Source organism: Barbus barbus, assembly GCF_936440315.1.
Source record: "Barbus barbus genome assembly, chromosome: 28".
In the NCBI taxonomy this organism is placed as follows: Eukaryota; Metazoa; Chordata; class Actinopteri; order Cypriniformes; family Cyprinidae; genus Barbus; species Barbus barbus.
Window position 1 is genome coordinate 26,343,040 of NC_136756.1, and position 15,180 is coordinate 26,358,219.

General features: G+C 37.0%; 2 protein-coding genes across 3 annotated transcripts in view; one reads left to right on the forward strand and one right to left on the reverse strand.

Annotated features, from left to right (window-relative positions):
• Positions 1 to 436: 436 nt before the first annotated feature.
• LOC306847930 (protein SSUH2 homolog) lies at positions 437 to 8,933 on the reverse strand. Of its 2 annotated transcripts, XM_079382179.1 has the most exons (14): positions 8,511 to 8,933; positions 8,378 to 8,421; positions 7,783 to 7,965; positions 7,394 to 7,498; positions 6,543 to 6,612; positions 5,530 to 5,659; positions 4,674 to 4,734; positions 4,426 to 4,547; positions 3,187 to 3,249; positions 2,871 to 2,953; positions 2,292 to 2,384; positions 2,092 to 2,197; positions 1,897 to 2,004; positions 706 to 1,685 (listed from the first exon to the last, which is right to left on the reverse strand). In XM_079382179.1, the coding sequence occupies exons 4-14, from the start codon at positions 7,494 to 7,496 to the stop codon at positions 1,545 to 1,547; spliced, it is 1,080 nt and encodes a 359-aa protein (XP_079238305.1). In that variant the 5' UTR covers positions 7,497 to 7,498; positions 7,783 to 7,965; positions 8,378 to 8,421; positions 8,511 to 8,933; the 3' UTR covers positions 706 to 1,544. The 2 variants fall into 2 exon arrangements, with proteins under 2 accessions (XP_079238304.1, XP_079238305.1); XM_079382178.1 differs by lacking the exon at positions 7,783 to 7,965 and having other exon boundaries at positions 437 to 1,685.
• A 2,530-nt stretch (positions 8,934 to 11,463) lies between these two features.
• Positions 11,464 to 15,180, forward strand: part of LOC306847876 (glutamate receptor-interacting protein 2-like) — a 34,401-nt gene continuing 30,684 nt past the window's right edge. The window contains exon 1 of the mRNA XM_079382097.1: positions 11,464 to 12,377. Within this exon, the coding sequence (XP_079238223.1) occupies positions 12,335 to 12,377 (43 nt within the window). The 5' untranslated portion in view covers positions 11,464 to 12,334. The remainder of the gene's footprint in view (positions 12,378 to 15,180) is intronic.

A 15,180-nucleotide genomic window follows, 5' to 3' on the forward strand; every position in this document is an offset into this window, starting at 1 on the left:
CGGGACTACGGAAGTTGATTGCAAATCATTTGATTCAGATCGGAACTTCAGATTAAAAATCATTTGATTCAGATCGGAACTTCAGATTAAAAATCATTTGATTCAGATCGGCACTGATGCAGATTCATGAAAAATTTGATTCAGATTGGGACTTCAGAGCACATTTTGCAAATCATTTGATTTAGATCGTAACTCCGGAGGTTTGTGAATCTTTTGATTTAGATTGGAACTTCGGAGCAGAGAGTGAATCATTCCGTGAATTGAAAGATTTGTGATACGTGCTCTAAAGTTCCAATCTGAAATGATGTTTATGAAATGAATCATTGTTCAGGGTCGGGATTACAGAGAGCGGATCGGGAATCACTTGATTAAGATCAGACCTTCGGAGCAGGTTTGTGAATCATTCGATTTAGATCGGGACTTCGGTGCTCGCATTGTGAATCGTTTTTCTGATTTCTTTTTTATTAAACAGAGCAGAAAAAAGAAAGTATAGTCTACACAAATACAAATCCCTTAAGATAAAAACAACAGTGGTTTTACTATAGTAAAACTGAAGTAACCATGTTTTTTGCAAATCCACAGTTTTACTGCAAATACCATGGTTAAACTATGGTTAGAGTGTAGCAAACCCATGGTTAACTTGTGGTTACCACGTTTTTTTGTTTTGTTTTTTTTTGTTATCTATGGTCTTTCTATGTTTTTTTTAATATCTATGTCTTTCTATATCTTCTTTATTACAGATCTATATCTTTTAAGGTGAAAAAAACAGAAATTAGGTTGAATATAGAGATGCAAATTTGGTTTAATTTATTAATCTGTTGCTTGCCCTCTTCATATTTAAGGACAGAATTATAGTTTCCAAAGTCAGACCTCACCAATACCTACACCACCAATATACAGTGACTACTAAATTGTCCCAAGCAATAATTTTGACTAAACAAATAAAAGTTTGTGTCCCCAACAATGCCAAAATCAAACCTACGCCCCTTGCTGTCAGGGTTTGTGCTATTGGCATAATATGGCCTAAAGTATCCCAAGAAAACATCCCCAACCAGAAAACTCGCCCACAGCATAACACAGCCAGGTAGTCTCTTTTGGTAATCGGCGTATCCGCGCTCCGTCGTTGACGTGATGCACCAGGAATCTTGATTTGTGTGACCAGGCCACTTTCTTCCAATCATCCAAAAAATAAAAAAGAAATACAAATACAAAACAAGTTTATTTTGACTTTCTTAATCTCGGTTTATAGATTTACTACAGACTACACCTCATATTCTTCAATAGTTAGGTCTTCTGAAAAAATGCATTAATCTGTAAGAGGTTTAGTAAATCGCATTTGGTCATATTGAGTCAGGTGACATAAAATGTTAAATATATGTACATGGCATAAACAATGCCCCATTCGAACAGGATGCATTTTGTGTCTGTTAGCTACAGATTTCATGATTCTGGGATGTATAGATGTAACAGACATTACATTTGTTCATCTTAACGGATATACAGCATTTATGTTATACTGTACATCAGGTCAGGTGTGTTTGATGTTACATGACAGAACAGCAGCAGGTTGCGGGATAGTCATCAGCATTCACTTTAAACTCATTTCCATACACATAGTAAACATAAGGCTTTCCTTTCCACATGTAGTTCACTTTGGTTATGGGAATGAGCTCGATCGTCTGCCTCTGAAACAGATTGAATTACAGAATGACAGATTTAAGATTCAGCATGATGATTGTCTCTAGTTATAGACAGACTGTAATGATATAGCAAAGGTTGTGCATTACATTGTTTTGTTTTAAAACATACAAATTGTAATTGGAAATTATGGACGATAATAATCAAGTGATAAATTACAATATAAAAAGGCCTGGAAGCACACAAAGACCGCAGTACCTGTTGTAATATGAGGGATGTTTGGGCGTATTTCACCTGATGGTCTCTTACAATGCGCTCAGAAGCTTGTGCAACAGAAACATCTGGAAAGCCCCTCACTGGATAGACCTACAGTAAACATACAACCATCTGATGAACTTACGAATTTCATCAAGTTTCTTTTTACCTCTCACTATATGTACTGTCTGTTCTTACCATATACTGGGCATCTTTGAAGAGCTCCTTCCCTGAAACCTTCTCCAGATTTTCCACTTTCATACCACTCAAATCTTGCGCTATGAATTCATCCTTCTCAGTGCTCCTGAAGTGGTGCAAAACGTTTTAGAATAAGAGCTCAGTTTGAAAGACTTCTGAATATCATGAATAAACATGAATCTATATCATGTAGATCATACCATTTAACAATGAGGTTGATGAAGACGAGCAGCTGTCTCTTTCCACGGCAGGTGTCACATTGGCAAGAGCCGCTGCCGCTACACGAACTACAGCTGAAAGACGCCAGACAAATCAAAACTCAGAAAATACCAAACCACCGAAGCCCCCTACAGCAGGGATAGGCAACTTCGGTCCTGGAGGGCCGGTGTCCTGCAGAGTTTATCTCCAACCCTAATCAAACACACCTGCCTGTAACTTTCTAGTGATCTTGAAGACATTGATTAGCATCTTCAGGTGTGCTTGATTAGGGTTAGAGCTAAACTCTGCAGGCCCTATCCCTGCCCTACAGGATTTAATCAGAATTAGAAATAAAATAAAAATTTCATCAGAATTCAAAATAAAATAACATTTAAATAGAATAATAATTAAATAAAAAAATTGTAAAATACAATAAAATCAAATTAAAAATTAAATAAAAAAATTTAAATAAAGTAAAATCAACATAAATCAAGTAAAATAAGTAATTTAGGATATTAAAAAAGGGGGGAGTGGCCTATTTTAAAGAAATGTCTCATTATATATAACTGCGAAGGACTTACTTTTCACGTCCGCGCCCATTGCAGTGCGTGCAGCGGTTATCAGTTTGATGGTAACCAGAACCATTACAAACCCAACAGACTTTCTGCACATGGACAACAATAGAGGACAAACAGTTCATATGTTTTAGGGTATTTTACGATGAGCTGAAAGAAAAACATTCTGTGGCTTGTGTGCACATTTCCAATACAATTTAATTTGAATTCTTCTCCAGATACTTTTACTTAATACAACTGCCATATTTTCCTCTGTGAAAAAAGCTTTGAGAAATGCCCAGCATGCAGCTGGTTCGGTCTGGGCTGGTCAAAATTTACTTACATTTCCAGCTCCAGCACAGGTGGTACAGGGGGTTCTTCCCATTCCCAGACACAAGTGACAGTTCTAGTGTACAAACAGAATATAATGCTCTAAAATATGATCTGACTTATTGAATAGAACCATTACTGGCATGTTTACCTGCAGCAGGAAGGCAAGAAGCATTTGTACTTAAAGTTAAACACTTTTTGCCACAGCCTCAGTTCCAGACATATTTCTTTGTCCCATTCATTTTTCCCTTAAGGATTTTTAAGTCATTGTTAAAGAAGTATAAGCCATGAAACCAAACCGACCAACTACTAAGTAAAAATCACAGCTGAGTGGGTGTTTTTTTGTGTAATTTGCTTGTCACGATTCTCTGATTGGTGGAGATTTTTTTGCAGAATCATGAGAAATTTAGTTCTTCAACATGAATTCTGGATTTAAACATTATTATTTTAAAAATAAGTTTGCTAAAATAAGTTTAATAAAAATAATGCAGGCTAATGGCTTCAACAAAAGCATAAAGCGTCGATTATTATTTTTTTATAAAACATCTGTCTTTAAGTTTTAAATTCATTACTATATTGAGAAAATGAATGGAACTTTTGCTTCTGGAACTCGACTGATGCTCTTTATAATAACTCTACAAACAAAACAATTAAAATGAAAGTTCTTGTGATCTTTTGGAAAATTAAATAAATGCTGCCAAAAATTTTAGATATGTTGGTTTCATGCAGAAATGCTATAATATATTAGCCACTTTTCCACCATCAGGCCAAACCGTTCTCAGGCTTAATTGTTTCATTCCATGCTAATCTGGCCCAGCCGATCCAGATATGGTTTCATTTTCCACTGTGTGGCTGATAAAAGAGCTCCAATACAAATGCATCAATCGTTGCCTTGATAACGCTTGTGTTTATACATGGTATGAGATGTAAATAGTAACCATGTTATGGAGGATGATCAGATATTTCTATTTACTTCCATCAAATGGTGTGCTTGGTCAGCTACAGAGAGAAACTAGTAGCCAGACAACAATCAAGTGACCAATTCTGAATGGCGACGTCACTACAGACACTCTCTCAGCCAACTGTGCTGAGAATTTCAGGCTGAGAACGGTTTATAATGGTGCTGTGCCAAACCAAGTGGAAATTGCTTAACTTTCTTAGAACCATTGCCCAATGCTGGAAAAGTTGCTAAAGTGTGCCGAATGGGACCTACTCTTTTAGTTTGTGTGAATCATGTGACTAAACTTCAAACCTTGACTGAGGAAGTATAGGGCACTTTAATGGTCTGCTTGTGCTCTTGAAAAAAGGCCGGAGGTTGAGCTGCAATCTGCCATGGACCTGGAGCAGGCTGAACACCAGCATCCACAGGCTGTCCTGAAATTTTATGCTTTTATTGATTATGAGCCACATTAAACACAGCAAAATTTCCCTTTCTGGCATTCAAATCATCATAGAAGATTTGAATATAGTGTAAACATGCCCTATCTGACTTCTGGGTACCTGTGTAAGGCTCCTGACTCCATTCAGTAGATCTGGACTCTGTGAACGTCTCCAAACGATACTGAGAACAGCAGGAGAATAAGCAGATGCATCAAAAGCAACATTTAGTTCTATCAACCACAAATCACATCAGCTTCACCATATGATGCTTCTGGACACATAGTCAAAATTATTTTGCAAATCACTTTTTTATAGTAAATCCCATTTTATCATCTTTGACCTGTCCTAGAGGAATGCAGGTGCTCAAACATGCCGCTGCTCAAAACATCAAGATTTGTTAAAAATATTTCATGAACATTTTAAACCTTGTACATGTGTAAATATGCCAAAAAAATAAAATAAAAATGATGTGGTGCTTGTCCTTCAAGAGTCACTCTCAACTTTTCTGTCTATAAAGCCTATAAAAAATAGTCTTCAGCTGCGAACTCCTATTCTTCTTTCTTGCATTACTCGTAGGCTAAAAGGGGCCATAGAATCCTCGGCAGGATACCATGTTGGTAAATCCAGACCTTAAAAATGATCTTATACACTATCCCCGGTTTCACAGACAAGGCTTCAGCCTAGTCCTAGACTAAAACGTAAGTCTTAGCTGATCTTAAAATATATCAGTGTCTTTGTTGTGTCTCAAGATGCACCCCAGTAATGTTTTTTTTCTAAGCATGTTTATAAAAATCACTTAAATGTCCTAATTGAACTATAGCCTAATCCTGGCTTAGTCTAAGCCCGGTCTGTGAAACTGGGCCTATATGTCTAAAACCCTCTAGTTACTACTTTTCTACTCCACATACCGGAGAAAAAAACATGGTCATAATGAAAAAACATGGTCATAATTAAGATGATTTACTGTAGGTCTCACCCTGTAGGTATTAAAGGACTCCATATTGGTTATGACTCCCTCTTTGACGGGGGCTGAACTATAGCAGCACTTGCTGGAGACGTACGTTGCAAAAGATTCACGTGCTCGGTCCTCTGAGATGGAGGGTATACTGATATCAAAGAGAAAAGATCAATACGTAAGTGTCTAACAGGGTGTGTTGTGATAGTTTTTAGGTCTTTTACTGACATACTATTGAGGTCATAGTTCAGACTAACGATCTAAGAAGGTGAATCAGCAGGATACTTTTTAGATAAAGCTTTCAAACTTTCTGATGCCAAAACTCCCAAAAAGATGATGATCCCCTGCAAGGTGAATATAAAAGCAGCTACTATACATACCTAATTATATTGTGTTAGAAAATTATAGACAACATTTGTTTGCGAAGTTAAACTGTATTTTTATTCTTACTGTACTTAAGTCAAAGCTAATTATTAAAAATATTATTATTAAAATTATTTCTTAATGCAATATTATAAAAAAAAAACAACAACTGAATTCTAATTTATTTGTATAGTAAATAATGTTCAAGAGCATTTTTTTGGGGCTGGAAGTAGGGATACACGATTTGGGGGGAAAACTTAAATTATGATTGCAATTTAAAATGTTTTGGATTTTTTTTTTAAATCCAGGTATGCCGTGTTTGCTTCTAGAGCTGTGCGATTTGGCCCCAAATTGTGTGATTATGTCAGTATGACTTTAAAAAGCAATAATAATCATTATTAATCATTTAATTTAAATATTAAATATTTTAATAAATATATATTTTTTTTACAATTACTAAAATATTAAATAAATATTATTACTAAAATAATAAACATTCAGGATTGTTTTGATTAATCGTGCTGCCCTAGTTTGAGAACCACAGTTTGAACATATTCATATATTTTGAAATGCAGAATGCCCATCTTTGTATGATGATTGCATATCATAGGCATGCGTTTAAGATTCAGTGCGTGCATTGTGTGCTTTTTGTATAGAGAAAAAGCTCTTACTGCCATTCTGGTGAGCTGGGGGCCTGTTCAGGCACAGGCATCGGTACAGATGGAGGTGGAAGATACCCACCTGTGAAATTAGAGACAACAACAAATCTAGGGGTCAATTCATGTGTTTCTGTGCTCTGAACTCTGTAAGTTCAGAGCACAGTGCACGTGCCCCCTCAAATTTTTGAGCGAAGTGGATTTTGAATGCAGCTTCCAAAAGACAAAAAAATAGCCGATTAATATTTTCTATATTTAATACGATCACACCGGTGTGATTAGAACGTTCAGTGCGTCTATCATCAGCTGATCAGCTATCATCAAATTCAAATCTGCGTTCGCTGGCTGGCACTGAGCCAGAGACAGACGCGTTTTTACAGCACTGCGCATCATAACCAATCACAAACTATTACATTATTAGGTTACTTTGACCATCACCCACTGTAGATCAACATAATCTATAAAGGTGACATTGAGAATCAAGATATAGTTAATGCGTTTGGGAAAGTTTCAAATAAAAAGGGGGAAAACATTATAAAACATAAGTGCTGTTGTGCGTCACATGATGACCCCCCCCGCCCAACCTGTGCCCCCTCAAGTGCTTGACACACCTGCATACATTCTATGGAAATTGCACAATACTATGGCGACTTGCACTAACATGCCCCCAATTCAGAGACTCAGAGCTTAAAGAAAAGTTTCCCACTTGTAAGTACACTTTGTGGTGACGCTTATATGCTTTCAACTCGTAAATATGATCTTTCTGACACAATTTGAATGCACCATATGAGCCTGAACACATTTTCTCATGCTGAAGTGTTTAATTTAGTTTTTTTGATGTTTGACATAACTTGCACGCTCCTTACCGCCTCCGCCAGCTATTGTTCCTTCATATCCAGGGACTGCATCGAACATGTTTGCAGGGGGAGCAGAAGGTCCATGGGTGCTTGTGGCAGGCACGGCCGCCATGGCTGAATGAGATTCAAACAAACCGGTTAGGCAAGTTTTCCACAAGCTGTGCTCCCAGAAAGACATACAACATCACAAAAATATCACTATACATTCAAACCTTTTTATATATTTATTGCACAGCTTCTGAAATACTGATTGTGGCAATGCAAGGTCAGTCACAGTGGCATGTGTTAAAATAGCTTTGTGAAAAATCCTATAAATAGCCAGTTATTATTAGTCTTCAGCTGCTTAGCCAAATAAACTACTGAAAATGTTATGCACCAAGCATTAGTTTGGGACTTACTTTTTAGATCTTGAAGAACCGATTCTTGTTGTTGGTTAGACAGCGGTGAGCAGTGAGCACCCTAATGCATATGGACTTAAGTCTACTGTATTGATGGTTTAGGTAAAGTATATATATGGTATAGTAGCTGAAAGAGCTGCTGCTATTGGACAGTGCTGAATGAATGATTGGGTGGAGTTGTTTCTGCAATAAAAGTGTGGTAACTTAGTATAAGTAACATTGTTTGAGGATTTCTTCAGTGAATTCTGATTTAACAGTTGCAGAACTGGTATGGCTACAGTGTGTTGATTATGAAAACTACTATGTTTTTCAGACTTTTACCACAGTAGGAAGTACCGGTGTACCAATGTATATTTCAGAGTAGCCCACCATATTTTTTGTAAATACTGTATAGTAACGATAACTGTATTTTTTTGCGGATCCTTGATTACCATACAGTTTTTGTACAATGCATTTCATACTACGTATATGAATTGTAATATTAATATACTGCATACTAGCACAAAGCAATGCATTTACGTAAAAAGCGTTGTTTTTCTAAAAAGTAACGTTAGTCGTGTGGAAATCTGAGATGTGTAAATTAAACATATCTTACCTGGTGCTGGTGCTCCATACACAGGGTTAATGGTGCCGTAGTTACTTCAAAAGAAGTTTAGTGAAGTCAGGTTGCGCACAAACGCAAACAAATATCGGTTATGAAGACTTTAAAATAAATAAATAAACCTTACCTCGCAGTAGGTCTCTCCATTTCTCCAGTTCCTGAAATGTTCAGCAGCTTCCTTATGCTGTAATCATCATGTGGTTGAGTTTCGTTAAGTTATTTCCCTTATAAATGAGAATGAGGTCAACAATAGGCCATTGCTCAATCTACACAGGGGTTCATTGTATATAAAAAGTAAAAAAAAAAAAAAAAAAGTAAAATTCGTAGCGCCAGGAGCAAAGTGCAGTTTCGGTTTATTTCAATGTGTTTGTGTGGGTTTCATACGGAGCCGGGGTTAGAGAGACTTAAAAAATATATGAACTATGAGGAAAACCTATTTGCGCCCAGGACATTTAATGCAAACTTCACAAAACTTGCAAATCTTGAGCAAACGCAACGATTTTCTGAGGAACGCAAAAGGCCCTTTCGGGGCTCCGTAGTTTCTGACACTGGTGAAAAAAAATGAGGCGTCAGAAAAAGAGACTTTAGGTGAGGAGTCAATACTTTTAGAAACATATAAGCCGTCTGTGGTGGCACCATCATACAGGAATGATATCAGATGCTAAATCCAGGCCAGGGTACTCTAAATACTAACACATTTTATATTTATTCATTCATCAGACTCATCATCCAAAGCCAGTCCATGCACTGAGATGCGTTATTTATTTATTTAGAAAGTGATTTTCGGTATTCAGAAGCTTTTGCCTACATTTAAACAGTAAATTTATTATGAAACAATAATGGAAAAAAATGGAAAAAGGTAACAAATATAATAGGTGACGAGTAACAATAAGGACCCATTAGTTGTTAGTTAATACATTAAGTAACAATGAGCAATACCTTTGTTATGGTATACAGTATTTGACATTACAATTTAAAATATAACAAAAATAATTTTATTCATTGGACATTTGACTGAGATACAGTAATAAATTGTGACAACAGGCCCCAGTCTCCCCTTCATAATATTGTAAGATTGCCATACTAAAAGTACCATGGTATTTAAACACCCAAATCAAAATATGGTTCTGTCAGTAGTTATGGTACTTTATTGTTGGTGTGGTGTCTCTCCTGTGGTTCAGGCAGCCTGTTTCTCAGTAGCAGGCCGCTTCAGTCCATCTGTCTCATCTGTGAGCAGCCAATGCACACACTTGCACTCCAATGGTGTTATTAGCCCTACCCACTATATTTAACTGGATGGATTATTAAGTCATACCCAGATTTTCATGACGTTACATTGAGAAGGGTGAAATAAGAGCAGCCCTGTTTCTCCAAAACCCTCATATCTCAGTTAAGTTGCAGGATTTCCCACAGAGAATGAACAAAGTGCTCTTCCAGGAGGAGGAAGATAAGAGAGCAATAGACCCGAAGCAAGACTAGGCTGAAGATCTGTGTGGTACTGGAGAGAGGAGAAGGAAAGAGGAGCCATGTGGCATGTTAGTTGTTCTTTAAACCCTAAAGTGCTCCCGGATGGGGTCCCTGCACTGACAACCATGAAGAAAGGACTGGCTGGAGGAGTCAAAGGGAAGAGGAGGATGTTCTCGTTTTCTTTACGATGTCGGATTGGAGTTATCAGAGGAAGGGTTAAAGGTAAGATGAGAGAATGTGCCTAAGGTGTGAGTGTGATGATGTTTGTACAGGTAAAGGGCACGTGTAGGTGCTGTGTACTTCATGAGCAGTCTGCTGAAGTTATTATATGTGTAATTTAAATATATATATATATATATATATTATGTTTTTCTTGCCTGGGTGGGTCTGAGAAATGAATGCAAGATCTGTTGTCCTACATCAGCTGAAGTGACCTGCAAAATAGTGTTCTGCCACATGGGGGCTGTATTGTTTAAAATGACTTTTAATAATCTGCAGTCTTTTACAGTAAACCCAAAGTATTTGGACCATTTCACCACATTAGATTACAAATCATGTTATTTAAAATTTTTCTTAATCATTTCACAACTTATGAACTTATTTTTGTAAATAATTTAGCTTGAAGGCTTGCTATTTATTTATTTTTTTATAAATACATCATCCGTAAACTACAAGTCAGAATTTGTAATAATTAAGAATAATAATAAAAAATGTTTTTAGTCTTTTTTGCTCACCAAGGCTGCATTTATTTAATCAAAAATACAGTAAAACTGTAGGCCTAATATTGACATATAATTATTATTTAAAAAGACAGTTTTTTATAGCAAACCAGCATATTAAAATGATTTCTGAAGGATCATGTGACACTGAAGACCGGAGTAGTGATGCTGAAAATTCAGCTTTGCAGTTATTAAACTATCATATAGAGGCGTATAGAGAAGAATATGTAGTAGGCCTATGTGTTGATGGGTGAGACAGGTGTTTGTCTCGGACACATGCAGCTGTCAAGACAAAAGTCTACTAGTGGGTGAAATACACCCACCAACCCCCAAAAATGAAATTTGAGAGCAGATTGGCATTTGGTTTCCCTTTAATGGCAAGGAAAGTATATGACTTTATTCTGTGCATAATATAAAGCCCAGTTTTAAACAACATGAGGAATAGGATGCATATCTGATTCTAAAATGCATAAAATGTTGTTTATGCAAGGGATGATGTTCTGTCATTATCACTAAATCAAATCTGACAAAGGGAAACAGGATCTTTTATCCTTTATTTTGTAGTAGCACTATTGAACTGGTAATTTTGTGAAATATTACAATCCTCAGAAATCATTCTAATATGCTGATTAACTGCTCAAGAAATATATCTGTGTATCATTAGTGTTGAAATCAATTGTGCTACTTAATATTTTTGTGGAATCTGTGATACTTTTTTTCAGGGTTCTTTAAAGACCATGGTATAATGTTGCAAAGGCTGTTTCACACTAGATGCTTGGCTGCCAAATGAAGAGAAACGGGGCACGTGAGAGGGAGACAGACAGGCAGGAGGAAGCGTGAGGCACGTGGGGGCTGAGAGAGGAGTGAGGGGTTTGGCTCTGTGTGTGTGTGTGTGTTTAATATTTGTGTCTATAGTAGCTTGCCGGTATTAAGATTCTCTAGGGCACAGAGTGCAGGAATGTATGTATGTGTGTGTGTGTGTGAACGAATATGATTAATAGGCCAGTGCAGGAAGGAAGAGCACATGTGAACAGCACGAAGCTGAAGAAGTGAGGGAGGAGTGGCAATAAGGAGGGAGGAGAGGAGAGAAGGAGCAAGTGTGTGTTCTGTCCGAGTCTGATCTCTGTGAAGCGTTCGGATACATTCCCATACTGCAGCGCTGTCATTTCTGGATAAACTACCATCTGCTCCGGCTCACGCTGCAAACCCAGGACTGAATCTGTGCGAGTGGATCACATGTGTTTTACGGATGACTGAATGGAGACTAGTTGCATGTGGGGATGGGCAGGCGGAGGAGACCACATTAGGCTGTTTGGAAAGAGCAAACTGGAGTGACACTGGAATGTCTCAGGAATAATCCAGTCGCAGCTATGCAACACTTTTTCAGTCACTCATTCATGCATTACACTCTTACAGTCGCTCACGTGGACCTGCAGTAGAGATATATTTAATCTGCACATGTTTATGGAAAAGCTGGAATTCTCTATGATTAGCCTGTATGGCTTGAACATCATCTGTGCAACAGGATCAGCTATAGATAAAACCATTTGAGGTCGCTGAATGGATTCATCTAGTCTGCTTGTCTTCTTCAGGACAATCATTTCATTGCTTTTCAAAGAGGATTCATTCCTAACTGAAGTTACACATGTAATGTGGCTTAATTGGATAGGTTAAGATGGTCATTTCAAGGTGTGCGCTTTAACAGTTTGGTCAATTTAGTAAGATCCTAAAATGATATGTGGCTGAATGGAGTCGTGATATTCCCATGATGCTGTGTGGTTTGAGGAGAGAGGGTCGCAACAACAGTGGTGAGTCATTTTTCCACATTCGGTTCTTTCTTTTTCACTTCTTCTGTCATACACATTGCGGTTGGTAAGATTTTTTCAAAATGTTTTTGCTCACCAAGGCTGTATTTATTTGATAAAAAATACAATTTAAAATAATTGTTTTCTATTTTAACATATTTTAAAATGTCATTTTTTCCTGTGATGCCAAAGCTGAATTTTCAGCATCTTTATTTTAGGCTTCATGATTCTTCAGAAATCATTCTAATATGCTGATTTGCTCCTCAAGAAAAGTTTTTATTATCATAAATGTTGAAAACAGCTTCATATTTTTGTGGAAGAGTCTTTGATTCTTATGAAGTTCAAAATCTCAGCATTTATTTGAAATTGAAACCTTTTGTAACATCTTTACTGTCACCTTTGGTAAATATAATGCATCCTTGATGAATTAAAGTATCTATCTATAGAATTGTTTTCATATCTAGCTTGCCCTTCTTTTGTAGGTATCAATATTACCCTTTTAAAAACTGCTGCTGGTGGTATTATGGTACAATACGGTATCAATTAGTATTTTTATGCTACTTTGATATTTACCATGGATCTGAATGATTATCATATTCATATACAATGGTATTTACATTATATTCCAGGATACTTCAAAGAGTAGCATTGTCCAAAACAATATTATTTTTGGTACTTTTATGTTTGCGTACTGCTTCGAAATGCTTTTGTCTTGTACAGTTCAAGTTAATCAAATCGTTAGGGTTCTGTTTCATATACAGCAAAAAAAAAAAAAAAAAGTATTTGTCATACTTTTTCTTTAAAACAGAGAATGTGTTGTCGTACAGGTTGTCCATGTGACAAATAGGGTCCACTATGCTCCTCTGTGAAACTGTCTACCTATTTTTGCAGTGTAAAGAAGGCCCACCCGTAACATTTGTCCTGGGCCGTGTGGTTTTTAGCTCTAGCCCTGCTGGTAAATGGAAAAGCCTGTTGAGAGCTGAGCAAGGTGTGACAACTGGGGCCACTGTGGCCTCTATAAATAAAAGCCCAGCTCTGAAAATAGACCCTGAGCTTCCATTTGCATTGTTAGAACATCATCCGTTTAACCTACATCAGGATTGGTGTCAACACAACCAGGGCTGTCGGAGTGCTTTGCTCCAAATTAGTTTCAGAGTTTTAATAGACTTGGAAAATGAGTTATCATGACCCATAATGACAGTTTTACTTTGCTGTGACTTTCAGAGACGCTGCTGTGTGTGAGTGTGTGTTATATAACACTTGCTCACTCATAGATGTGTGGTTTGTTGACTGTTAAAGCAGTGGTGTGATGTTTTGAGCCTTTGACCTCTTAAACAAACAGTCTAAACAACCAATCATGGCATAATTTATTATTACCTATTTGCATTTTTTGACTTTATTTAAATAATCATATTTTCAAAATGCATTTATTCAAATTCCTTAAAAACAGCATGAATCTGTCCATTTTAATTAACATTAAATGTATTTATTTTAACATTAATGTACTGGCACCCTTGGAAAATTTATCAAAGAAGGCTGTGAAAATTAATCTGCATTGTTAATCCTTTTGATCTTTTATAAAAAAAAATCACAAAAGTCTAACCTTTCATTGGATAATAAGAACTTAAAATGGGGGGGAAATATAATTATGATTTTTTTTTTCTCTAATACACATTGGCCACATTTAATGGCATCCTTTTATTCAATAATTTTTGAAACCCCCATTTGCCAGTTTAACAGCTCTAAATCTTCTCCTATAATGCCTGATGAGGTTAGAGAACACCTGACAAGAGATCAGAGACCATTCCTTCATCCAGAACCACTCCAGACCCTTTAGATTCCCAGCTCCATGACGGTGCTTCTTCTCTTCAGTTCACTTCACTCATTTTCTACAGGGTTCAGGTCAGAGGACTGGAATGGCCATAGCAGAAGCTTGGTTTTGTGCTCAGTGACTAATTTTTGTGTTGTTTTTGAGGTTTGTGTTTGGATTATTGTACAGTTGGAAGATCCAAACATGACCCATTATAAGTTACTAACAGTCAGTCACTTATTGATTTTTTATCTGTTGGTATTTGATAGAATCCATGATGCCATGTGTCTAAACAAGATGTACCAGGACCTCCAGCAGAAATATAGGCCCACAACATCAAAAATACAGCAGTATATTTCATTGTACACATGGGGTACTTTTTATCCCTGTATTCACCAAACCCATCTTGAGTGTTTGCTGCTAAAAAGCTCATTTTTTAGTTTCATCTGACCATAGAAGCCAGTCCCATTTGAAGTTCCAGTCGTGTCTGACAACTGAATATGCTGGAGTTTGTTTTTGGATGAGTGAGGAGAATTTTTCTTGAAACCCTTCCAAACAACATGTGGTGATGTAGGTGCTGTTTGACAATTTTTTTAAAGGTTTTCTAACCCCGAAACTCTACTATTTTCTGCAATTCTCCAGCTGTGGTCCTTGGAGAGTCTTTAGCCACTCAAACTCTCCTTCTCACCGTGCATTAGGACGATATAGACACACGTCCTCTTCCAGGCAGTTTCGTTACATTTTCTGTTGATTGGAAATCCTTAATGCTCCGGGTGTGTGTTCACGGTGTGTGTGTGTTCACTGCTGTGTGTGTGCACTTTGGATGGGATAAATGCAGAGCACGAATTCCGAGTATGGGTCACCATACTTGGCTGTATGTCACGTCACTTCACTTCTGTTTTAATTATTGCCCTGATGGTGGAAATGGGAATTTTCACTGCTCTAGCTCTTTTCTTAAAGCCACTTCACTAATTTGTGGAGCTCAATTATCTTTTG

Coding starts and splice junctions, on each gene's coding strand:
- LOC306847930 (XM_079382178.1), bottom strand. CDS start 8,530: ATGGAGAGACCTACTGCGAG. Junction 8,422..8,510: donor ATGGAGAGACCTACTGCGAG/GTAAGGTTTATT, acceptor CTTCTTTTGAAG/TAACTACGGCACCATTAACC. Junction 2,198..2,291: donor ATCAACCTCATTGTTAAATG/GTATGATCTACA, acceptor GCACCACTTCAG/GAGCACTGAGAAGGATGAAT.